A 27314-nucleotide genomic window follows, 5' to 3' on the forward strand; every position below is an offset into this window, starting at 1 on the left:
GAAAGTCCTTGGTTCAGAAGGAGACTACAGACTAGTACTGTTATGAAGAAAATTGTAGTCAAAGATTAGTTTATAATAGGAAGTTTTAGAAGACCTTATAGGACCACTAGTTTAGTCTTCTTCCTTCCCCAAAAGTAAACTGACGAGTAAAGTTTAAATGAAGAAAAGATGGCTTTAATTTATGTATTTAAATTATTTCATATGTATATACGATGCATTTTGAGAATTTCATTCCCACCTCTCCCTAACTACTCAGGGATCCATTCCCAACTCAATTTTGTGTCTTTTAAAATAACCCATTAGGTCCAATTTGTGCTGTCCATGTACTCATGGGTTTAGGGCCATCCACTGGAGCACACTCAGCCTGCCAGGGGCCACACCCTTAAAGAAAATGGACTTTCCTTCCCCCAGGAGCTAATAGCTCCTCAGTTAGGGAAAGGGGCTTGGTCCCCTCCCACTCTCCAGGCTGGAATGTTGTCAGGCTTGATCCTTTACATGTCTTGTGCAGGGAAAAGGGGTGAAAACACTTGGCCTGACCTCTTCTAGTTGTTCCATTTTTGATACTTTGTTGTCCTCCTTGACTTTTAAATATTAGCATAATAGTTTAAATATATTATTTTTTTATATTTTTAATATTCTGTGTGCATTTGAGTACAGGTGCCCATGATGGCCAGAGGTATGGAATCTCCCTGGAGAGTTACTGTTGGTTATGGGTTGCCAGACATGGGTGCTGGGAACCAAACTTGAATCTTTTATAAGAGTGCTAAGCATTCTTAGCACTGAGCTATGTCTTCAACCCCTAGCATAATATTTTTAATTATTAGCATGATATGGGATTCTACATAAATCCCCTTTTCTTTTTATTTTAATTTCTCCAAGTGAGATTATCTCTTCCAAGTAGCTTTAAGTACATGCTGAATGTGTTATTTATTATCAGTCACCACTCCTCTGTTGAGATGAAGTTTTCTGTTTCTACCTGCATATTAGAGTTTCTACTTTTTCAGTACACAGGCAATTTAACATAGAGTGAAGTCGTCATCTGTGTTATGGTTCCAGTGTGTGTGCAAGACCACAACTGACAAGTGTTCTCTATTGCTGTAGTCTTTGTAGTCTTATTTGATTCATCTCTAGCATCAAGCCTCTCTCCTCTCTCTCTCTCTCTCTCTCTCTCTCTCTCTCTCTCTCTCTCTCTGTGTGTGTGTGTGTGTGTGTGTGTGTGTGTGTGTGTGTGTGTGTATGTGTGGTCTATGTGATATATGTGTGTGCACATAGTGTTCAAACACTGGCTAGGAGTTTGTAAATTACAGAGGAATCCAAGAAATCAAGTAGCTCAGCTCTTATAATTTTATAGGAGGGAAAATGACTTGATTAATACCACATTGCTAATTAATGGTATAACCAGCTTAGAGTTCAGTTTTCTTATGTCAGCCATGGTGGGACATACTTGCTCTTCCAGCACAGGAGAACTGTGACTTAAAGTCCTGCCTCCGCTATACAGTAAGACTGTCAAAAAAAAAAAAAGTAAAAATTAAAGAGCAGTGTTTTTTTTTCTCTCTCCAGCAAAGCAGAAAGATGTCTTCACTATATGCACAAGATGTCTACTGTTTCTGTGTTGTCTATGCAAAGAGCAAAGTAATTCATCTTCTTCACCTTTAGTGTTGAAAAGGAGAAAACGAAGAACCCAATAGCACTGTGGAGAAGGGTTTGGAAGGAAAATAGTCTGGTTCAAGGCTAGCTTAGGGCCTTGTTTCATGTTAAGGTAGAGAGGATTTTTCTTTTTTTCTCTTTTCCGAAGTGTTTTCATATGTATTACTTCCTCTTAGTCTCTCAGTAGGTCTCAGAGGCAGGAGAGTCAGAACTTGTTAGCAAAAGTTTACAGATGATGAAAATAAGGCTGCAAAGACTTGGCTGAGCGATTTGTTCAAGGCCACCTCTCTAATTAGTGACAAGGCCAGGGCTCAGAAGTATGTCTCCTGTTTACAGATACCTTCAAATCATAGACACAAAATTCTAGTAGTTCTTGGGTAATGATCATATACATCCTGCAAACTGAACTTTACAGATTTCTAAATGCTAACATTGGGATCTGCTGAATTGCACTAAGTTAATTCAGTCTAATTCAGTGGTAAGAGTGATTGTCTAGCAGTCTGAAAAGGCCTTGGGTTCAATCCCCAGCAATGTACATGTACACGCACACACATATCAACAAGTTGTTTCAATTCCTAGTATCAAAAATATTAATATTAAAAGAGGGACAAAGGGATATGTCTAAAGGTAGAGCACTTGCTTGTCGTGAACAAGGCCGAAGGTTCTATCCTCAGTGCTATTTTTTTTTAAGGGATCAGTAAATTGAGATGGCATCTTCTGATTCCTAGTAGCCTAATCAAGGTGTTTTTGTTATGCCTGTCTAAGTGTTCGAGCATGGCTTCTTATGTGGACCACCTCTAAGGGCATAAGGCAGATTATAAACATCTGAAAGACCACCATGAGAAAATTCCCTTGGCATGCTGGGGCATAGGGCAGGCTGCAGGATGTTTAAGAAGCAGCAAGGAAGTGGAAGCAGAGAATGGACACCTGAATTGTAGAAAGCTTTCCAATGGAAGGAAGGGACCTGAGAATGTTTGCCTGTTATGAGAAGAAATTGCATAGGAAATGGGAAAGGACACTCAATAGCAAGACAAAGTAAGAAGGCCCTGTTGATTCAGTATTGACTTGTCAACACTTTCCCTGCTGGTGTAAAGCCCTTTAGAAAGTGACTTCCCACTTGTGGCTGCTGAGAAAACACCCCCCCTGAGAGGGGAGATAAACTGCTTAGGTCAAGGCTGAGATATCAGCATCGGATGAAGTACCACATTCATCTCTCAGGACGGTTACTGTAGCTGTTAGGCCTATTCTAAAGGCCGGAGAAACAAGCTCAACTGAGACCAGATGATTGGATTGGTTTCAGGCCCTGTGTAAAAGTTGATTCTTCCAAGAGGCACATCATCAATTGACCAGCTTATCAATGGATGCTCTTTCTTTTATGCTTGTTTTCTGTTAGTCATAACTTTGCAGATCCTCTCAGTGGGGCAAGTGCAAGGCAGTGCCTGGATGCCTGGGACAATCACAGTACTCCCGTAGACACTAGCAGGGAGCTAGCTTGTAGCTGAGCCAGAGCAGGGCCATCCTCAGTGTTCCTTTATTTAAACTATGCTCCTAGGCAATGTTCCATAATGACTCCACACAACCAGGGTGTACATGGAGCAGCCTACACCACAACCCCACTATATTCGTTGGTCCTGAGTATACTTCACTTTCCACCTCTGTAGGCAAGGTCCACAGATTAGCAGCCTTTAAACCCCCCCTCCCCCCACCCTAGGACCTGGCTCTCAGGACCTTCTGAAGAAAAAGGCACTCAAGAAAGACATGAAGGCGCTAATCAGAAAAGTGCACTCGGCCACGAGGGCCATGCACACTGACTTTCACCTCGGTTTGCTTGGACTGAAGGAGGGGCGGGGAGCTCCTCAGTAAAGAGGAGGACCAAAGAGGGGGCCTACTTGAATGAAACAATGTAACAATTGATGTGAGGCCTCGCCTTGCTCCCACTCCTCAGCGATCCTATAGGAGAGGTCCCAGTGACTGCCCCTCCCCATTGCTCAGTTTTCTTGTCCATTAAGCACCATCCCTCCGCCTCTCTTTCCTTCTTTTCTTTTTCCCCCTTCTCCTCCCCCCTCCCCCTCTCTCCAGCTCCGTGTCATTTCCTCCTAGGGCTCACTAGCTGCCTGAGCGTCTCCAGCCGGGAGAGTAGGCGGAGCGGGGCGGCGCAGCGCTGGAGGACGGTGGTGGCAGAGCTGCTGGGGGCGGAGGCTCCGTAGCCCCCGCGGAAAAGGAGCCCGGCGGCGCCTGCCGAGGCGAGCCGAGGATGGAGAGCCGGCCGGGGTCCTTCCAGTACGTCCCGGTGCAGCTGCAAGGGGGGGCGCCCTGGGGCTTCACCCTGAAGGGGGGCTTGGAGCACTGCGAGCCACTCACGGTGTCGAAGGTAAGGAGCGGTGGCTCGCTCCTCACGGCGTCCAACTTTGAATGGGCTAGCGGGTGCGCAGACTGCGCGGGTGCGGGCCTCAGCCCCACTTGGCGACTTGGCCGGCCAGAGCCCGAGGGGCTGCAGCGGCACTGAGGGGGTCCTGCTGCGGGAGCAGACTGCACCCCAGTGTGGCTGGAGGATGGGACCCGAGCCACCCGGCCCTGCCGGAGCTTTGCGCGCAGTCACACTCGCGGGGCACGGTGGGGGGGGGAGCCCCGCTCCCCCCACCCCGCGACGAGGAGGCCACTCACCTCAGTGTGGGCTGCAGGAAATGGCGGCTGCTGGGGGTTCTCCTTGCCTCGGAGGCCCCTGCGCCCCGCAGGACAGTGAGGGGCTGAGGACACCGGCGGCGGGGCTAGGCGCTAGCTCTCCCTGGGGCTGTCCCGCCTGAGGCAGGTTGCTGGGCTAGGGTCTGGCGCAGAGCTGGGGGATGAGGCATTGCTGGCTTTTCTCAGCCTCTTATCCCGCAGCTGGACGCACACGCCCGTCCAGGGCGTTGCTGCTGCTGCCGGTTTCACTCGGCCTTTCCCTCCCTCCCGAGTCCTGCCCCGCGCCCGCCAGCGAGATTTCTTGCACGCTGAGAAGTGTGGAGGGAACTTTTGTGCCATGGAGCACAGCTGTACTGAAGCGGCCACTAGGGTTGGTTTGATTTAGGAGCCTGTGATCAGCTGGAACTAAGTTGCAGCTAGAGGCCGGGGGGGGGGTGGTGGCGGGGGGGAGCACTCCCAAGAGCTCTGAAACCTCCAAATCAGGGTGTCTTGAGTGAGAGTGAGGGCGGAGGATGGGGGCAGTTGGGGCTGTTACTGGAAGAGCGACTTGCAGGACGACTCACCTTGAAGCACGAGATTGCCAGGTGGAGGGACTTCCTGAACTTTAGCCCACTTTTGTTGTTGTTAGTTTCTCTTACAGATAGCTCTCTAGCTCTTCCAAGTCACTCAAACTGCAGCTGAAATTGTAGATGGAGGTTTTGGCGGGAGGTAGAAAGATGTAGCCTTTTTTTTTTTAAGGTAACAAATGTGGTTATAGGGATTCCTTTTTTTCAGGTTGTTAGCAGACCAGCTGGGCTCTGGGAATTACTGCGCCCCCCCCCCCCGGCATAATAACCAATGTTGCTTTCTCCCTGCATTGGGATGGCTCACTAGTTAACTTGTGTGGGTGTTTTTCAGGTGTTGGGGCAACGCTAAAGTGTTGCTCATGTGTGAACCAGTCAGCTCCTGCCGTCTGAGGTGTATTGAGGCAATATTTGGGGGGTATTGGAGGGGACCTCGAGAGGATCTTCAGCCTCCCCAAACTAGGCGATGTTCATCCAGTATTTCTAACCAGACTGAGGTAGATGCCTTTGTAATCTACCCTTGCATCCCTCCCTCTAACACTTTCCTCGGTGTTCTCTACAGCAAACTACTTAAAAAAAAAAAAAAAACAATCATCAAACAGCCCCAATGGAGAGGGGTACCCTAGCCTTGAAGAATTTCTTCTAATCAAACTCCTCCTCTTCCCCTCTCTTTCCACCAAGGTCACAATGCAGCCCTCAGGAGTCTGGCAGTTCCTCCCTTTCTTTTCCTCCTTGGGCCGCCCACAGAATTTCCAGTCTGCCTAGACAACCTGCCCTGGAGAGGTCATTTTTCAGCTTTGTCCCGGCTGACCCAACCTGCTAGGCACCTCTGAGAGTGCTTGTTGCTGTGGTCCTGAGCTATTTTGTGAGCCCATAGGAGCATGGCAGGGGGTGTTACTAAGTATGGGGCAGCCAGCAATTTGTGGTCTGGCTTGGGGATTATTTGAGGATAGATGAGGGTTTTCTTGGCCATGCTGTTAAGGAAGTGCCTCGTGTATGGAGAGGCAGGGTGCCTTTTAATGATTCCCTTTCTGCTGAATGTACAGTTGGCCCCTATTATATGCAGGTTCATTGTTACATGCATGGATATGCAGGAGGTAAAATCAGTTTACTCGTTCCTCCCAAACAGCCTGGCTCCTTAGAGTAAAAGTCAGGTATAACTGGGTTAGTCAGGACGTTACATAAAGGGAGCATTTTTTTTTTTCAGTATAATGTTTGCCTGCTTTCTTTTTTTTTTTTTAAAGCAAGATACATTTCATTAATCCCATTTTCATTTTACTGCTTTAGTACATTTCTTTTTTATTTCATTTCAGGAGACATTTCATTAATCCCATTTTCATTTTTTTTCTACTTTAGTTCGTTTCCTTCTATGCTTCAGAATAATACTGCTTTCTCCCCACACATATGCATCCACTGGTGGGTTTGGGCTAGAAATAGAATTGAAGTGGTAAATGAAAATACCTGGATTCTAACCCTTGCCTTGTCATTCTTCGATCTGTAATCCTGGGACTACCACTTGCCTTTGTTGGGCCTGGGCATCCCTATGTCTAAAATGACTTTGAAATGGGCAGTCTTTAAATGACACTATGACAGTTTGGCAGTGAACCCATTGTCATAGCCCTGGCACTCTTTTCACCAGAACTGCTATATAGTCAGTAAGGAAGATGGCTGCTTCATTTCCATCCACTGCTACTGTGCGTAGTGTGCTTCTTCTCATCCCTTCATCAGCCCATCACAGCCACAATGTGAGACAGTCAGGGAAGGTTACAGAGCATCTGATGGAAAAATCGACTCTGTGCTGCATCCAGTTGGGCTTGCAGTGAATCAATGGTGGGCTCCAGCCTATTCATGTTCGGTGGCCTAGAGAATATCTTGACTCTTCTTCTAGTACTCCAGGTTGTGAGAAACATTGACTAATAACTTTCAGGGACATATCTAGTCTTCTCAGCCTCTAACTCCAGTAATGCTTTCCATGCCATGAAGTCTTCCATGATGACTGTGCTTTACGTATATGCTAATGAAGTCTGGGCTCAAGGAGGTTGGGAAAGACTGTTTGACTGTTGTAGTAACTGAATAACTTAGGCTTGTGAAAGACAGAAGAGCCACGAGTCATGGTACAAAATGGCAGCGAGCCTCCTTTGCTGCTAGGGAAATACAAAAGTAGTTTGGGGTTAGGATGATGTACTGCACCTGCTTGGGAAAGGTAGAGACATCAGGGAGATGCAGAAATTTGAGGAAAGGTGATTGGTGGGAGGAGAAGGCATGGGATATGAAAGCTTACTTTCCATTTGTCATGGATAAACCTTTAGACCAGGAAATGATCAGTGTGGGAAAATCATCAGTGGAACAAGTTGTTATGGTTTCCCATATGCAGATATGCAGAATTCAGCTGCCTGATTTATGCAGACTTGTATGTCTATCTGTTGATAATCAAGTGGCAAAAATAAGACAATAAGTTAAATCCCATTGTATTGATTATCACAAGTTTTAGGGGGTAGTTTATGATTTTTCCATATGCTGTAGTAGTACTCCTGAAGTCATGACAAATGAAAGAAGATGACCACAAGGGAGTGGTGGTCCTGTGGCCTTAACATTATTAATTTATTTGGATAACTTCTCATACTAGACCAGGGAGGGTGTTGCTGAATGAAATGGGGATTCTCTTCTAATCAGGTGTGTCTGTTTTACTATGAGGGGCCTTGCTTGTCTACAGTATAAACAGCTGTCCATGAAGTTGACATCCTGCATTGGTAAATGAATTTTTTTGGGGGGTGTGGTAAGTGAACATTTCGAAGTCTGGCACTAATGAATCTGTATCATATAGGACCTCTTAGAGGCCTCAGAGACTCAAGCAGTATCCTTTTTGTGTGTGTAGGGGGGGGCATGGAATACATAGAAGGAGGGAAAAGCTGAACTGCACCCTAAGGTTCCTGTGTTAATTTCATGTTTTGAAAACTGTGCCTTGAAGTTAAACAAGCATAAAGAAAAGAAAGGGTGGGGACCAGTGTCAGGATGCAGTGAAAGGAAGAGGAAAACTGGGGTGAAAAGGGCAGGGCAGAAGACTGTGCTTACCCTATATATTTGCTATTTTTCTGGCCTGTTTTTTGGAAGGTGTCTTCAGTTTGGCACAGTGAGGCAAGCAGGAGCTAGTGACTGTTCTCTAACAAAGTATGGTGGAGTGGGAGAGGAGACTGCAGGACTACATAATGTACATGGATAGCCCTCTGTCATTTTACCCCTATTATATCTAAGCCACTACTTGCAAAGTGACAATAGGCATACCCGCCTCCTCTTCATTACCACAGAGGATATGAAAATGAATTTGATAAACCGTTTGCTATCCTTGACCTTATATAAAAGCAGGGCCCACTCTTTAAGTTCTTTGTAAGCTTCATTACTCTCACACTCTGCCCTTACTTTTAGACACACAAAAAGAGGGAGTAGAAACTTTAATAGAGGTCTCAAATAGACAGATTGAAGTTTTCTTGTGACTGGAGGCAAATTTGGCTGTGACTGTGAGCTCTTGTTGGATGCAGAATTTACATGAGCAGTGATATACCTTTCAGATCGTTTCATCTGCCTTACAGGCCAGACCTAGCCCCATGCTTATCAAGGGCCTGGCAGTCCCCAAGGTATCTTCACAAATATTGATTATATGAGATGAATACAGCCTTATATGAATTCATCCCTGATGTTTCCCACTAGAATCTACAAAGAAACCTACTTACTGCTTCAGTTCCATGACTTCTTCCTTCTTCTAGAAAGGACACAGCATGCAGGGACATGGAATAGGAATCTATCTAAGGATATGAGAGGAAGGCAGAAGAAGAAGTTTGTATGGTATGTCTTGTACAGCTTGGCATATATAGGCTTTTAGGCCGTGTCATATGTAACTTACATTCATAGGATTTTAGTTATGTCATATATGCCCAGTACCCTGCTGATAACCACATGTTTGTTCCCTGAAGGAAAAGGGGCCATGCCTGTCACAGAATTTTCTTTCTCCAAAACCCCAAAGACAATAACTCCAGCTGGAAGACACTTAAGCATTGTTCTTTAAACAGTTCAAATGTTTCCCCCTTGCTTTTCCCAGAAGCCTCCCCAGGAATTTCTGTAAAGAGAAAAAGAGACAGTTTCGGACAGAGACTACTAGTTATGGGGCAATTATCATGAGAGGACATGATTGTGTTTATAGTTAGGTTTCTTCCAACCAGAGGAAAATGTGCTGAGCCATCTGTGAGAAGTTAATGAAGAGCAGTAGAGATTACAGGAAGGCATGATCTTCTCAGTGCCCGCTGTCACCATGTGCCAAAGGGCATGCTTACCTAGGGGCTGCTGGACTGCTGCTGCTCCTGGTGGGGACCTAGAGACAGAGACTCAAAGTCTTTGGAAGTCACCTAGTTTAAGGCCACTAAGGAACCTTCTGTGGAGTGTCTCTGATTATGTCCTCCACTGGTCCTGTGGGAGCATATGCGTATTTAAGCCAGCCCATTTTACTGTTGGCAGGTATTAGCTGTGGACAGTTTTCCCTTATGTTGAATTGCAAACATTTCTTCTTGCCTATTCTCCATGGGGCTAAGCTCTGCAAGCTTGGACCACATAGAACAATGGTGCTTCCTCTGATTTAGAAAAAAAAAAGAACCCTTGAGAGAATGAAAAAAATATCATGTGTTTCCTCAACTTTTTCTTATGGGGTCTGAGATTCAGCCTCCCTCTCTGTACTTTGAAGAATAAGCTTATGTACTTTCTCAATTCTTATGGGATCTGAGATTACTCCTCCCACTCTGGATTCACTCCATTTTGTCCATTGTGTTCTCTCTCCCTCCCTCTCTGTCTTCCTCTCTCTCTCTGTCTCTATCTCTCTGTTGTTGTCTCTCCTCTCTCTTCCTCTCTGTAGCTCCCCCCCCACATTCTTGTGCTCAAGATCAAACCTAGGACATTGTGCATAGCAGACAAGTACTCTACCACTGAGCTACATCCATATTCCTTGAGACTCTTAAGTTATGGGGCCCAGGACAGAATATAGTAACTGGAGAGAGTTATCAAAATTGAGACTTTTTGCTCTGAGAATTGCATCCAGGGTCTTTCGCATGATAAGTGTGTACATTCTATCATTGAATGACATCTACAGACCATTCTTTAAAAAGCATACAGCTGAGGGGACATGGAGAGATGGCTCAGCAGTTAAGAGGGCTTACTGTTCTTGCAGAAGACCTTGGTTTGATTTCCATTATCCACATGGCAGCTCAGAAATATAACAGTTCCAGGGGATCTGTTGCTGCCTTCTGACCTCCACAGGCTCCTATATTCACATGCACTCATGTACATGCTCACACACACAAAAAAAATAACTATTATTAAAAGAAGTATAGCTAAGGATGACTAAATTTTTCTGGTAGCCAAGTCAAAAGAAAGCTCTGTGTCCATGTCTAGTAGTTGAGGGAAGTGCTTGCTTCTGGTAATCCATACCTGTTCAAGGTCTTTTCATAAGCACGGAGGAAAGCCATATGATGAATTTGTGTGTGTGTGTGTGTGTGTGTGTGTGTGTGTGTGTGTGTGTGTGTAGTGGATGTGTGCTTGAGTGTGTGGAGGTCAGAGGCAGATGTTGGATTTTATTTTCTTCTGTTGCTTTGCACTGTATTTTTTGAGACAGACCTAGAGCTCTTTGATTGTCTGGATTGCTAGGCCTTTGAGCCTCTGGAATCTGCCTATTCTGACCCCACCTCAATGCTGGGGTTACACATCATCACCCTTCCTGGCTTCTATGTGGGTGCTAAGGATCTGAACATGGCTCCTCATGCTTACACAACAAATACTTTACCCACTGAGCCATCTCCCTAGCCACATATAAGACATTTTTGAGTGACAAGTTTTATCTCCTACAATTAATGTGGAATTTCCCCTGCTCCTAGCCCAGAGCAGCAATGAGAAAGACACTTCATGGGAGAGGAGACAAAAGGCATAAGACTTGCCTTCATGGAGCATATATGTCTAAACAAAGACATCATTAAATTACAGAGGAGGGATTAACATTTAATAAATGCTGTCAAAATCAAAATTAAGTTGTTTTTTTACCTCTCTGAACTTCCCTCCTAGGAAAAGTAATTATCTCCAAAATTGAAAATACCAACCATATGTGACATATAAGCAGTCTCCAATATATATAGTCTTTATGTACAGGTTTAGAGATGGAAGACTGTCCCATGTCTCATCAGATATACTGCTGTTGACACTGATTGATTGCAGTGGTTCCTGCAATTCTGGGGTTCTGGAGTCTTATGTTTAGATTCAGAATAGCCACAGAAGTCACTCCTGCTAGAGGGCTTACATTCACAGATAGATTAAGATCTGTCTCCCTGCATTTCACCATTTATCACCTGATCTGGAAAAATGCCTTTCTTTCCTCCTGAAGCATAGACCAGGGAGAGGATTGGAGTAGGGCTTAATCCTCATTATTGGAGCATGATGGGTCTAAGAGAAAAAGACTTGAAGTCTAGAAAACATGTCCACAGTGATACTTGATAATTGTAGTTAGGCTCATTCAGAATAATTCTAGAGAGACATATTTAATCCATTGTTTATCATCGATGAAATTATTCAACATCACCATACTGGATAATATTTGTCTATAAGAAATAGATGAAGCTGGGCAGCAGAGGTAGGTGGATCTCTGTGAGTTCGAGACCAGCCTGGTCCATGAAAGCTAGTTCCAGGACAGCCTCCAAAGCCACAGAGAAACCCTGTCTTGAAAAAAGAGAGAGACAGAAATGGACAAGATGGAGAGGGAACTGGGATTGGTATGTAAAATAAGATTTTTTTTAAAAAAGAAATGGTATTCAGAGCTCAATGAAGCTTACACAAGGTATTCTTGGAAAACATCTGTAAGCTGTAGAAAAACACTCTAAATAGTTCTACACAGATCTAGGTGACTTTGGGATTTCTGTTGCCATCAGTACTTAATGTACACCTACCCTCAATAATGGGACCAGATATGTGTTATATTTCTCTGCAAACTGAACTCCAGGTTTACCTGAGAGTTATCTTACAACCATTTTATGTTGGGCATGTTGATTGTGAGATCACTTTCACTCACTTATCATCTGTAAAGCCAAATATTTTGCATGTTTCCTGCTTCTCCCTAAAATATTTACTTCTGACAGACTCTAAGTCCTTGATGAGTAAATTGAAATACAATCATTTCTCCTAGGTAAAGATTATATTCTAAGGACTTGGATGAAGTAAAATTTGTTTCCTTATGTCCCTTAGCCACCTTCAGTGTAAATAGGCAAGTAGAAAGCTGGTCATATGTATTAGTTTTGCAAGAGATGATCTGTTTCTTCCTCACACCACACTGGCATGTTTATTTGGGCAGAGCCATCGTGCTGGGGCACTGAAGTGGCAAGGATCAAGATGACTTGAGCTCTCAAAGTGATTTCTAACCCCTCCCCTTTTGCTTCACTTCCACACCCTCCCCTTTCACTGTGAGTCTGTGACTGTGCCCTGTGACAGAATGAGCACTTCCTCAGAGAAAGAGACTCATTTTTCACTCATCTAGGCTATCTTTATTTCATGTCCAGTCAGTACTGGTTGTTTAAAGCTTACATTTTGGACTCTCTCATTCAAGTGCCATTGGCTCTTTGTTCATGGACTGCCCTGCCCTCTATCCAAAATCCAATTTTCCCCTTTTTGTTACAGTGAACTCTTCTGCTTTGCTATACCAGCTTTGTCTGTCTTGGCTCACACAAGGAAAATTTTTGCACACTTCATCTTTCTCTGTCTTGTTAAGGACAAGTCTGTTGTCACCTTCCATTACTTATAGATGCTTGGCAATTTTCTGAATAATCTTGTCATCTTCCTTCACCTCTTTGTGCCATCCTGTTTTTTATAAGAACCTCCCTGGAGCAAGCTTCTCCTTTATGGAAGGCCTGTGAAGGGCTCGTGAGTCCTTTCTTGTTCTGCTTGTGGAAATGTGAAGGATGACTGACAGGAGGCAGCTCTTATAATACACTGCTTTTCTCCACACTACTGCTTCCTATTTTACACAAGTGGCTATTTCCTGGTGTGTTCTCAGAGATGGCATGGTCTGTTAACTTTAACTCGGGTCTTTTAATGTTACATCTCTAAGGAATGTGGGAGGCAGGATTCATTTGACAGGATCAAGGGTTAAGCCCACGGAAGAACAGATTCTTTGAGGTATCTTATGGCCCTCATTCTGATGCCACCCAACACATTTCTAGCTGTTTTGGTTTTCTCTTCCCATAAGGCCCTGGCAGGAAAGTTTTGAATGGTTTTCCTATATTGTCTTCCATGTTCTCTCAGGAACTGATTTTTCTTTTGAGAAGAGGGGGCTGGAGGTGAGATGAGGTAGAGCTAGAAGTAAAGCTGGTTTGACTAGTTATTCAGGAAAAGGGTTAGATTCTCATGGCTACAGCCTCATCTTTGCTTATGATACTATGACAAGCTAAAGCCATGTCTTTGTTGGGCTGTCTTGCTGTTTTCCATTTCTTTTTCGTCGTGTTTAAGTAAAAATCTCCCCCAAAACTTCCACAGGCAAGTAGTTTTTAATGGCATCACTCCCTAATCAAGAGTATGAGTGATGATGTTTTGACTACTCAGGGGTGAGTGTGTGTCAGAGCTGACTCATGTTCTTTGGAGGAATTGACTGGGACTTCAGGGCTTTCTTAATTTAAATAGTTAATCAAGAGAGGTCAAGACTATAGGCTGAAAAATGGATCAGGCAAGAGTCCAGATACTTCCAGATATTTACAGAGCATAGGACCTGCAGTTTGGCCTGGATTTCAGCATCTGTTGAATGCAAAGGGTGGCCACAGCCCACACATGGAGGGATCAGAAGCATTGAGAACCTATTGTGTGGCAAATATATCTGTTTCATTTAGTATTTATGGAAGTTCTTTGAGGTGGATATTGATGTCCCAGTTATGCAGATGAAGGGATTGAGATCCAACAGAAATTAAGTGACAGACTCTAAATTGTGTACTAAGTGAGAGCGCTAGCATTCAAACTTAATTTGGGAGGCAGAGGTGTAGCTTAGTAGTAGAGGGTTTCAGCCACAGTGCCATCACAATATTATTCTAAATTTGATCATTTGTTTTGTTTCTTTCAATGCTGTGGATGGAACATAGGCCTTTGTATATGGTAGGAAAAGCTCTATCACTGAGCTAAAACTCTGGCATTCAAACTTCTGTCTGATTCCAAATCTCAGTTTCTTTGTATATGTTAAGGAAAGAGCAAAAATAAAGAAATGAGTGAGAGAAAGAAGAGGAATGAGAAATGAAATTTAATGAAGAAATTGGTAATGCCAGTAATTTCTCCTCAGGGGTTAGGATTAAAGTGGGTTTATGTTTTAAATCTTAAATCAGGGTAAGGAAATTGTGCTAGGATTCAAAAGACCAGAAGTGTTTTGTGGGTTGTTTTTCTTGTGTGTTCCTTTTTTCTTCCCTGGAAGTGCTGGGGATAGAACCTAGGGCTTTGAACATGCTAAGCGGTTGGTTTACCAACTGAGCCATACCCAGGGTCTGTTTTTTTCAAAAACACTTTTGAGCTACAGCTCATCTGCAACCTTCAGAAAACCTGAGCCTCAATCTTATCTCTGCTTGTGATTTGTGAATCTTGAGCAAGTCATTTTCCTCCTTGTGTCTAGGTTCCCTAAATTTCAAGTGAAAATTATCAGATTTGCATGGTCAGTGACAATTAGTGAGAAAAGAAGCCAGGAATTTGAAAGAGATCAAGGAGCAGTATATGGCAGGGTTTAGAGGAGGAATGTAACCTCAAGAGTAAAATAAAATAAACTGGCATGGTTGTTCCAATAGAGAAGATGGTTCCCTTTATCCTTTATTTTCATATAAATACCAGGAATATATATATGATTGAAGAAGGAAATAGAATATTCCCTAGGTCTCCTTATTAAGCTGAAATTCTTGTCAGGGAATTTTGAACTTAACAAACAAAACATTTGAGGTTACCAAATGTGTATGAAATGGCAAGGCAGCTTTAGTGTGAGGTCTGCAGCTGCCAGAGGCAGAAAGACAAGACATGATTTCTGGCTCATGGCTAAGTAGCTGGAGCTTTAAAAGGCCGTGTTAAACTTTGCTTGGCTGTCCCAACAACTCTCAATTAAGACTTCAAGCAATCAATCAGTCAGTCAGTCAACACAGATTTGTTGAGTACTTCACAGAGTGCCTACCCCTAAACTACAGAATTCAAGAGATTACCACCATAGTAGACCTGATGTTTGGATTCCCAGAGATGACAAGTTTACTGAAATTTATTTATGTATTATTCCCTGGACATCCATATTTAATGTCTGTCCAGGGAACAAAATGCTTTGGGTGCTGAGACCCTGACATAAAATCTAACATTTGTTCATGGGTCAATGTTGGGAGCTTTGTGTGAAAAGGATTTACTGAAACTGAGGGGTACATGATCCGTAGGTAGTCTTGGGAGGTAGAAGAGAATTGGTTTTAGTTGGACAAGGAATGACTAAGACCAAGCAGAAATAGCACACGCCTTTAATCCCAGCACTCGGGAGGCAGAGGCAGGCAGATCTCTGTGAGTTCGAGGCCAGCCTGGTCTCCAGAGCGAGTGCCAGGATAGGCTCCAAAGCTACACAAAGAAACCCTGTCTCAAAAAAAAAAAAAAAAAAAAAAACAAGCATTCAGTATACTACCAGTCATAGCTGCTGAGAGACCTAAACTGAATGGGCAGTTTGAAACTGTGTGGCAATGTGCTGACTTACATGTTGTCAAGTTACCAGAGGTTAGTGATACTGTATACTACTGAAGAAAAGAAGCGGAAGTGGTAGGAATCAGAGGTAATGTCTATATTTCAAATGTACAAGATGGGGTTTGGCAAGGGGGAACCAGTTTATAGTTTACTTTTGGGTCTTCTGATACTGTTTATGGGTCTGTCAAGCTAGGTAGCCTAAAAGGCAGGTGGGGACAAAGAGAAAGGGGTTTGTTTATATTTGTTTACTTAGGGGTCTAATCAGTTAAAATAACAGGTCATTCTGTTAGGAATACTATGGGCAACACCCAATTTACTAATCTATTGATTGTTGTGTAAATTAGTTAATTGCCAGACAGTCTTATGCCCCAAAGACATGGGAAACTGGTCTGCTTTGTGATTTAATGAGCTTCCCTAGCTTTGTCTTGTTATCCTCTCCAATCTGCAGGATGCCTAGTCAGTGGATGTGTTGCTAACTGGAGTTCTTTTTATATAAGTAGAATATTCAAGGGATGAGAAAGTGGGGGGGGGGAATCAAGCAAAAAATAGAAGAAACTGTCAAAATGCCAAACCTCAGATGGACATGATAGAACGGATTGAGGCTGTTAAATCCATCAGTTTATTTGACCAAGATGTTTAAAGATTGTTTTCTGTATATGTAAAACAAAATGTGGCTTGGTGAGACAAACCTCAAACCACCAGAGTTTCAAGTTTCTGTGCCATTTTCATTGTTAGAAGTATTATTCTCTGCCTGGCAAGGTATTATTAATCTGTGAATATCATTGTTTATGTTTCCACAATAGTAAGGGTTCTTAAATATGACCTTTAAAAATGTTGTTAAACTTTTATGTGTGATTTCATTGTCTTAAGTGGTATCCTTACCACCATGAAAATGGAGAGGAGATAGGGATTTATTTCATAACCTCTTTTGCCGTAAATCTGGCTAGAAAACATTGTTTTGTCATTGAAACGTTTACAAATTTGGAGTGGTTAACTATAGCACTAATGTACTTTATGGACATTCCTTAATCGAATGCTTTGGCAAGATTCCATTTGTGTGCCAATTTGAGGACCAGTCTGTCTCTTCTGCTTCCCATACTTCATGAACTGACTATCTAGAGCATTACTACTTTTGTGCAACATCATCTGCTTTTCTGCATCTTAAGAAACTAAATTCAGGGCTTTGTTAAGGATGCTTGTACTATGGAAATTGGTCTAAATCCATATCCCATCTCATTGTAGATGGAACAACACTGCTGGCTATAAGGTTAATGGGCATGTAGCTTCTTTAATTTGCCTCTTCTCTGACCAGGTGAAATAACTTGTAATATATATTTAAAATCAATTCAGAGACCTAGCTGCTGGGAGACTGTTTTGTGGAAAAGATTGCTTGAGTGCTTAGCTTTTACAAGAGCTAGCTTTCTAACTGCTTTACTGTGTGAGCTGGGATGGGAGGGAAACTTGCCTCCTCTGTGTGTAAAGGGCTCAATATGTAATTTTCGTGTTTTCTCCATGCCCTCAGCTTGAGAAATGTGCAGTGTTCTGAAACATGCTTAGGCCCTGTATGTACTGTATCTGCTTAAGGAAGGTTTGGCTTAGTCCTTTTCAGCTGCAATAGGGTTTGAGTTACAGACTTTTCCCTTTCCAGCACCTAATAAAATCCAAAGGAATAAAGGACCAGGGGGAGTTAATTTCCACTGCTAAGACCCAGGTAAGGTGCTTCTATCTCTCATTTCCTAGATTGGAGCCCTAATTTAAGGCTGAAGTTTAGGTGAAGCCTGTAAGTGATAGTGATCTGGAACAGGCCCCTGACAATCAAGTTTTGCCCTATGCCGGCTCTTCTCTTCCCCTTTTCTTTTCCTCTCTCCTTTCTTCTTCTCTCTATCCTTTTCCTCCTGTTCTGTTGAAATCTTAGAGGAATCTGGGATTCTAGTGACCAGGTCAACTGTTAACTATTGCAAAAGAGGAAATGGTACATCATTCTCCCTTCAATCTAAACTGGGAGGGTCACAGAAGCTTCTCTTACCCCACCCCACTGACCCACCTCAGTACAGAATGAGGAGTTTTAATCTGAATAAAAACCATTATTGGTATCACTCCCAACTCAAAAAAGATGCATGGTAATGAGCTCTGAGATGGTGAGCTCAGTCAGGAAAAGGCAACCTTGAAACAAGATCTCAGAAAACCTGGAATAGGCAGAATGGAGCCTCCTTCTGGAAGAACGACTACAATAGTGTAGTTGCCTCCTTAAATGGTTTTCCACCATTTGATCATTGTCACCCACTTGAAATTATTAAATAGTTTCTCATTGCCTGTAGAATAGAGTCCAAATTACTTTCACCAGGTATTAGAGAACTTTCTCCCTTTGACTCTGGTCTTACGTTTTATTTCTGGTATTCCCACTAGGTTCCAGATTTTCAGGCAGAATGGAATCCTCTCTGTTCTTAAGCTCCTCACTGGGAAATTCTGCCCTTTGTCATCCCCATCCTGATACCTCTCCCAGTGGTCATGCTTTGCACCGCAGTTCGCTGTTTCCTCACTTCTTTACCTTCCTCTTTTGGGTCTAACCACTGCAAAGTACCAGCTCTCTGGCTCCAGGGCATCATCATCCCAGACTGCTTCTGGTGGAAATGACCAACTTCCCCTAGAAGCTGTGGTGAACCTCAAGTCCACATGTTAGCTACAAATGGAGGGAAGACATGAAAATAATGGTGGTGAGGGAAGTTAAGAAGGGACCCCTCCTGTGCAACTTGAGATGTGAAGAGGGCTGTCAGTAGTGGTGGATGGGGGTGTCTCCAGGCGGCCTGGCTTGTATATGCAAGCTGTGGTCCCCAGGCTGGCATTGGGGAGTGATAATTATAGAGTTCATCATGCTGTTGGGAAGCGTTGCTTCGAGACTCATAGCATAACAGCCATTCCACTTGTTACTCTGTGTTCAGAGTGGGTATAGTGATTTTTGTGCTTGATTCAAGTACTTCATTCCTTCAGCTGAAATGTGATGACTTTAAATCAGTGTGCGTGTGTGTGTGTGCGTGCGTGTGTGCGTGTATTTTCACTTTTGCTTAAACAAGCCCTAACGTGTTCTATATCACTGGCCTTGGTTGTGAGTCACTGTCTGGTATTTATACATAATGCCTTAAGTGTCTTTGTTATTTGACCATGACATTCCTTTTCTCACTGTTGCACTCAAACCTGAGAATACCAAGAAAGGAAAGAAAGAGCTGAGGTTTTATGTCATTGGTGCTTGTCTGTATGACGGCCAGGTTATCTTAGGGCACTAGGGGGACAGGTTAAGGATCAGAGCTTTAAAAATCACAGGGACAGCACAGCAACAGTGTTAGTGCTTAGGTTGCTACTGACCAGTCTACTGCTATAGAGTGTGTTATACTGCACGGACTTTCAGAACTGGACTGTGAAGGGACCCCAGGAGGTATGTGTCCTTATCAGAATCCCTTGTAAATATGAAAGAAGTACAAATAATTAGAACATTCTTAACAAGGAAATGATTTGTAATTTTTATACATTTTTGGGAGATTTGAATAACATAACCATGCTCCTTACTTCTAAATGTTCTTGGAAGTTGTTTCTAAGGGTGTGAAAACGGGTAAACCCTGTCTGGGGACACCTTAGTTATCAAAGGGACAGAGCCTCGGATGGGAAGGACATTGAGGTTAGCATGGTCATTCAGAGGCCAGACAGCCAGTAAATCATTTGAGAAGGAATTAAAAGTTCAAAGGGCAGGAGAGAATTCTTTGGGTGACCTCATAGGTGCTTGAAAAATCAAAGGGCTAGCTGATGTGCTTTTATGTATTGAAGGCTGGTTTGAAAGGGCAAGAGAATGGAAATTCACAATAGGAAATTGGCATTGCAGTTTTTAAGTCCTTGGGAGCCTTAACTTTGGGCTGGAGATGATCAAAGTTGCCATTAAGTAAGTATCTTTTGTGTTCTTTAAATTATGCATGGGTATTCATTATAACGTCATGGTCATCACTGCCATAAATTAAGTCATATTGGGCCTATTTCACAGATGAAAAAAGTGAGGTCCAGAGAGGCGAAGCATTAGTCTTAAGATAAAGCAAATTAGAGCTAGAATGTGAAGCCACCTTTAACTGCCTCCAAATCATATGCTTGGTTCATTATACCCTGCAGTTTTGTTTCCGAGATCCCATTTTTATACTTCATATTATCTTTCCACTCCCACTGTGTACTGTGCTCTGACTATGTTGTTTGCATCTTAACATTGGACAAAGTTGAGTCTCACACACTCTTTTAAAGTTTTCCTGGGAAGTTCATCTAAAACACAAATTAGACACTCAGGAAAAATATACAGTGCATGAGAGGTACTTGGTCATGTCCCTATTCTAAGATACAGACATGGAGGGAGAAAATATTAACTTCCCAAAATTCATTCAGTCAGTAACTGGCAGAGTTAGTATTCAAAATTTGATTTTTCTGTTTTTGAGAGTTCCCGTTCTTCCTAAATGTTCCTGTTGTTTCTCAAACTGAGAAGGGAATAAGCAGTAAACAAACACTGGGTTTGGACTTCTTGGTCCCTACAGATCTATCCTTTTTGCCAAGAAATATGAAATGAAGAATAGCCTCCTTCCTTCCTTTGCTTCCTTCCTCCCCATTCCCCAGCTTCTTACTGGGGGAAGTTTATGTGTTCAAATTTTTGTCTTGGAGGAGGGATAAATTATCATTGACAAAAATTTTTAAAAATATGAACAGATGCATCTCACTTCATCCCTACCCTAAACCACCTAAGTTTTTTTCCCACAGGCAACTGCTGTTACCAGTTCCTTATGTACCTTGTGTGGGCTCATATACATATGTGTGTGTTCAGTGGTTCTATTTTCTTCTTGTCCATGTGTTCCTTATTCCTCATTCCTCTCCAGTGTGACTTTAACTGATGTCTACTTGAAGGCCAAAGTTACTGTCATTTCTCCTATCTTCATTGTTTTCTCTGTACATGGCTTAGGCTGCTTACTATGAAAAGACAGAGAATTTCCTGCACGCTTTCATCTCCTATCTCTCCAGTTTTATTTCTCCAACTGAATTTATTTTTATTGTACCTTTTTAGACTATCTCTATATATACACAGGCAAATGTGAATATATATATATATATATATATATATATATATTATTTTGCTTCTTACACAAAAGGTAGCATAGTGAAAATCTTTGGTGCCTTTTGCTTTTCACATGAATATCCTGGAGGTCTTTATCAGTATATAGAGAGCCACCTCCGTTTAAAAACAACTATTATCTGGAATTATTTAACCAATCCTTAATGTCTTTTAGCATTGGCATTGTTTCCACTATACTACTTTGACTTGATTGTCCCCAAAATCCTGTTGTCAGCATGGTTTCTGTAGCACTGAGTGGACTTGTTTTTCCACCCTCTCGCTGTTTTCTCAATACTCTCTATGGATCAAGAATCAGGGTTTAGTCTCTGCATGCTTGCCTCTGTCTCTCTGTGTCCCTTCCTTTCATCTTAAAGTTACCATTAACTAAAGTTTATACTTTTTTTAGAGACAGGGTTTCTATGTGCATCTCTGGTTGTACTGTAACTCACTCTGTAGACCAGGCTGGCCTCAAACTCACAGCGATGCCTCTGCCTTTGCCTCCCCAAGTGCTGGGATTAAAGGCATGTGTCACCATAGCCCAGTTAAGTTTATACATTTTAAATTATTTCTCTTTTACTCAAGAAAGTGAGAAATCTCATGACTCCCAAATCCCTAGTCTTTACCTTTTCAATTATCTCGTGGAGAGTGTTTACTTGAATATTATTTCTTTTTTCCTCATATGAGCCCTCAATATGTCTAAAACAGAACTTATTATCGTCTGCTTACAGAAGTGCTTTAGTCCTTGGCCTCTTCACCTCCCACTCAGTTAGATTGAGATCTTGGAGTCACCACTTACTCATCCCTATATCAGGTTAATTATCACATCCTGTCAAGTCTTTCTTCCTTCAAAATAGCCCTTTCAGTTCTTGCTCCTCCCACCCCTTCCCCTCAAGCCCTTGTTACTTTATGTCTGGATTTTTGGACTGCCGGCTGTTTTCCCTGTTTCTAGGCTCACCCCTTTTAATGTATCCTATAAGTCACTTCCTGTATTTGAGAAATTTAGTGATCCTTGTCTGTACAAGGAAGCTGGACTCAATGGTTGATGTCCGAGGTCCTTACCTCCAACATTTCCTTCAGCAATTGTTGAAATATTGTATCTCAGCCTCCCACTGTTACCACTCCCAATGTTGTCTCTTTTCTCTTCAGTGCTTGTTGTGATTACATGCTCCTAGCAGTGTCTTGCATGTAGCTTTTCTCCACATTTCTTCCTAGAATCGTTACCTAAACCAACTCACATACAAACGGTCTTAGAGGAAGGCCATACACACTGAGCAAGACTGACCCCTGCCTGAGCACCATTCCTAGCACTCCGGAATTTGCTTGGCTGTGTTCCTCTCGCACACTCCCACTAATGAGAAGCACTCTTCAACAAGCCAGGGCTTTGAATTGTTTCATGGCTATGGTTGTTATACATCTTCTTCTAATACAAACTGACACCTATTGATCTGCTTTCACAATACTGGATTGTTTCCCATAGTTATTGCTATGTATTGCTAGCTCCAAATGTGACAACTCACAATTTCCCGAACATGCTGAATATTTTGCTCATTACAGGATCTCAAATACATTTCTAATCCCACCTACCTAACTAAATTCAACCTAACTTGAGAGCCATCACAAACAATACTTCTTATATTCTATGTACTGTCATTTGATTCTTTCTTCTACTAAATCCTGCAAAGCTTTCCCTACTTTTCTTCAGATGCTCACCATGTTCTTTTTCATACTTTTTCTGTTCATTAAATGATGTTTTATGGTGCCAGGGGTGGAACCCAGGGCCTATATACCCAGAGCAAAATGAGGAAAAACATAAAAAGGAAATATTATATTACATTGTTTATCTGCAGTTGGATCTTTTCTCTTCCTTGCTCTTAACATTTATTATTATACTTTATAGAAACTGATAAAAAAATTGTGCTTTTGAAAGTATATCTGTGTTTTTGCCCAATCTACAGACTGGATTTTCTGTGTGTTGGGAGAGGGAGAGACAGAGATAGAGGCAGAGAGAGGCAGACAGACAGATAGAGAGATGTGTGGTGTGATATGGTGGTATCTTTTGGAGAAGTAAACTTTGTCTTTTATGCTAAAAAAAACCCTCTAGATTTCTGTATCCTACAGAACTTCTTCCTCTCCTGTTTCATCCCTTGTCTTTTCCCATTTCCATGCTTCTCTCCCACACATGCACTATGAACAGTGACTGTGGCTTCCCATGTGTATTTTGTAAATGGCTTCTATCTGAAGTTGGCCAGTCTCTTAGGTTGAATGAGATCTGCTTATCTAGTATATTAAACAAAAATATGATTTACTACCCAGACAGACAGGCCAATTCAATGGGTAACATATCGTTCTCTAAGGACCATGATACTACTGTTAATTCCCTGTGCGTACCAATTTAATTGCATTTCAGAAGTCAATAAATATTTAAGTAGTTCCAGTTGCAGCATTCCAGTTCAGTAAGTATTAACTATAAATCACTAGTGGGTACTTACAATTTTCTGTTGATGGATTGGCTGGTATTTTACGTGAATATAAGTAACATACCTAAAGTATTCTAGTTTGGTCCTGTAAAGTAAAATTGTGTTCTTGATTTCTCTTTCTGGCCCCATGTTTATGTCAACCCCACCCCATCCTACCCTGGGCAATTTTCACAGGGCCCCCCTTTCTTATCCCTTTACATATTTCATCAGACTCTTTAAGGGACTGGTTGTGATTATTACTGAGCCATATGGGAACCACACATTTTAGTTTTTCCTCTACTGTCTGGAGTAAAAAAGCAGAAAGATTACTTTTTAACTATTGAAAGGCTTAGGATCAGGTAGCCTCATCTTAATTTCATTATCCAAGAAAGCCAAAGCTAGTAACCTTCTTCTCTATTTTCATTCAGCTGACACCTGAATCCGTTTCACCAAATGGCTAATGCTAGTTACTGAGGTACATATTACTATGCAGCTTTTATGACCCGGTGTGTTTTTAACTAACAATATTCTGTATTAGAAGGTCCTGGGAGTCATTATAAATAGTTGCCTCTTGAAGACTGGATTGTGCCTTCTGGGTAACATTTGAATACAAAATATGGGCACTGATGTCTTTTAATCTTTATTTTTTCATTCTTTCAATTCAGAACGTATATTTGTGGTAATCAGCTTTCATAAGAAATACATGGGAAAATCAAATTACAGAGAGCAAAGGTCACAGTATTAGGAGTTTAATCTGTATTTGTTGGTCCTATTGTTTTAGACCAATGGTGACACACCACAAAAGTAGCTCTTGGTGAACTGGCCAAGATATATGTGTGTGTGTGTGTGTGTGTGTGTGTGTGTGTGTGTGTGTGTGTGTGTTCTGAATGTATAAGAGGGAGATAAGGAGGTGATGGGAAAAGAAGGGAGGAAAGAAAAAGAGACCAGGGTCCCACAACCCCTTTTGACATCCCTTCAATGGTACGAGGACCTCCTACAGGACCCTACCTCTTAAAGTTTTCCCCACCTTCTAATAGCATCAAACCAGGGAATAATTCTTTAATACACAGGCCTTTGGGGGACACTTAAGGTCCAAACCATGGCAATATTCCTATGTCTTGTTAAAATTTTACATGCATCTAACTTTTTATTGTAATGGGAACACTTAAGATCTATACTTTGAACAAATTTAAGTGGAAAATATATAAACAACAAGCATAGTGTATAGTGGATCTCTAGAAAGGTATTAATCTTTTTTCTTTTGGTGTTTGGTTTTTGAACACAGGGTTTCTCTGTGTAACTGCCCTAGCTGTCCTGGAACTTGCTTTGTAGACCAGGCTGGCCTTGAACTCATAAAGATCTGCCTGTCTCTGCCTCCTGAGTGCTGAGATTAAAAAGGCCTGTGCCACCACAGCCTGGCTATAGAAAGGTATTCCTCTTATATGGTCACGATGTTGTACCTATGGAACAGAAGCTTCTCATTTCTCTATCCCTTTTGCTGGCATCCACCATTGTACACTATTTCTATAACTTTGGCTATTTTAGATGACTTGTGTAACTGCAATCATGTAGTATTTCCTCTTCTGTGACTGGATTATTATTTCATTTAACTTAAGGTCTTCCATATTTACCTGTATCAATTTCTTTCAGAATAATATTCCATGGTGCAGTATATCAAAATTTTCTTACTTATATACATACTGATGAGCATTTACTTTGTTTCTGAATGTTGTTTATTGTGAGTAGTGCTAGAATGAACATGGAAGGACAAAGATCTCTTCAAGATCCTGGTTCAGTTCTTCTAAATTAACACCTGAAAGTTGGATTTCTAGGTCATATGTAGTCATGGTCTATGATGTACCACCATGTTGCATTTCAGTTTGTATTCTCTCCAAGAGCATACAGTGTTCTGGTTTCTCTACATTTTCACCAGTGCCTACTTTCTAATTTTATTTTTACTATGATTCGTCATCTTCTCCATGTTTTCATAACCCTTGTATGTCTTCTTTGGAGAAATTTCTACTCATATTCTTAGTCTAGGTTATTTTTTTTTTAATGAGAAAATTCTTGCTAGTTTCTCAGGCTGGCCTGGAACTTTACTATACATCCCAGTTTGGGTTATTTCAAACAAAGCTATTTGTTGCTAAGTTCCTTATAGATTTCGGATCCTGTAACAGAGAATTTGTTTGCACATATTCTTCCCCATTTTTCTTGTTAGTCTTTCATTCTGTTTCTTTCGTTATGCAAAAGATTTATAGTTTTCACGCCTCATTTGATAGTTGTGGCTTTAATTTCTCCAATGTGTCTTCTTGATACCAGTATCAAGTCACCATGTTTGTTTCTGGGCTTCTATATATTGGTTCACCTCTGTGCATATCTGCTTTTATGCTACTGCCATAGTGTTTTAGCTAGTTGTTTTGTAGCACAAGTCGAAACTGAGATATGTGATAATACCAGCTGTTTTTCTTTTCTCACTTTTATTAGCATAAAAATGTACACAGTGATGGGTCTCACAATAACATATTCATTCAGGTGAATCATGTTTCACTTCACTATCTCTGGTTTCATCCATTTTTCTACAAATTATGTGATTTTGTTTTTATTTATAACTAAATAAAATTGCATTGTATATATGTGCCACATTTTCTTAATCCCTTTATCTGTTGATGGCCACCTAAGATGATTCTATAATTTGAATGTTATGAATAGTGCCATAATAAGTATGTGGTTTCTTTTTCTTTCTTGAGTTTTTTTTTTTTTTTTTTTTTTTTTTTTTGTATTCAGGGCCCTGGGTGAGGCATTATGAATTTTATATGTTTTTCTATTTCTGTAAAATATGTTATTAAAAGTTTAACAGGGATTATAATCCCTTGCTTTGGTAGTATATTGGTTTTCTTTTCCCACTCCACACAAGTTAGGGTCATTTGGGAAGAGAAAACATCAATTGAGAAAATGGCTCCCTCAGATTGGCCTGTGGGCAAGCTTAATGGGACATTTCCTTGGATGATTGTTGGTGTGAGAGCCCAACTCTCATGTTACTACTAAGTTAGTGGTCCTGGGTTCTGTAAGAAAGCAAGTGAGCAAGCCATGAGGAGCAATCCAGTAAGTAGCAGACCTCCATGGCCTCTGCAACTATTTCCAGGTTCCTGCCCTGGCTTCCTTTGATAATGGATTGGGATTGGGACTGTAAATGCAGGCTGAAGTAAAATAAACCCTTTTGCCCCTAAAATACTTTTGATTGTGGTGGTTACAACAGTTGTAGAAAGGAAACTAGAGCAGGTGGTGTAGGCATTTTGACATTAAGTCTTCTGCACAGGAGCATAGAATGCTTTAATATAGAGTGCTTTTATCATTTACTTGTAGCTTCATTCATCAATATTTTGTTGTCTTTAGTGTGTAAATCTCAACTATTTTGTTTGTTTATTTGGTTTTTCGACACAGGGTTTCCTAGCTGTCTATGAGCTCACCCTGTAGACCAAGCTGGCTTCGAACTCAGGGATCTGCCTGTCCCTGCCTCCCAAGTGCTGAGATTAAAGACATGTACACTGCCAGGTGTAAATCTCACTTCCTTATTTAGATTTTAACTTTAAATATTTTGTTCTTGACTTCAACACGAATTATATTGACTTACCTCCATTTTCCTGAATTTCATTGTTAGGATGTAGAAAGAGAACTCATTTTGCATGTTTAATTTTACTTATTTGATTTTTCTTTTTGAGATAAGGTTTCAGTGGGTAACCCAGGCAGGTCTGAACTCACTGTGTAGCTCAGGTTGGCCACAAATTTGTGGCCATTCTTATGTCAGCCTCCAAGGGCTGAGATGTACCTCCATGCCCAGGTAAATGTTCAATTTTATATTTTGTAACTTTACAGAGTTCATTTTTTTCTACTATTTCTCTGTATGTTTGTGTAGGTAGTAGTTAGAAATTTCTCCATATGAGATCTTATGTTATCCATAAACAGAGATGATTTTACTTGCTCCTTTCAAATTTTTCTTTTATAACCTGGTAATCTAATGCAGGGCATCTACTATATTGACCAGGAATGGTAGGAACAGATAGCCTTGCCTTTAAGAAAAAGCTTTCCATATTTTCC

General features: G+C 41.6%; 1 protein-coding gene across 4 annotated transcripts in view; it reads left to right on the forward strand.

Moving 5' to 3' along the window:
• Positions 1-3768: 3768 nt before the first annotated feature.
• Positions 3769-27314, forward strand: part of Shroom4 (shroom family member 4) — a 217076-nt gene continuing 193530 nt past the window's right edge. The window contains exon 1 of one of the 4 annotated variants that reach the window (XM_027433338.2): positions 3769-4018. In XM_027433338.2, coding sequence (XP_027289139.1) covers positions 3902-4018 — 117 coding nt within the window. In that variant the 5' untranslated portion in view covers positions 3769-3901. Of the gene's footprint in view, positions 4019-18932; positions 19066-27314 lie in introns of those variants that run through there. The other 3 variants (XM_027433334.2, XM_027433335.2, XM_027433336.2) reach the window with 3 other exon arrangements.

Source organism: Cricetulus griseus, chromosome X (assembly GCF_003668045.3).
Source record: "Cricetulus griseus strain 17A/GY chromosome X, alternate assembly CriGri-PICRH-1.0, whole genome shotgun sequence".
Lineage (NCBI taxonomy): Eukaryota > Metazoa > Chordata > Mammalia > Rodentia > Cricetidae > Cricetulus > Cricetulus griseus.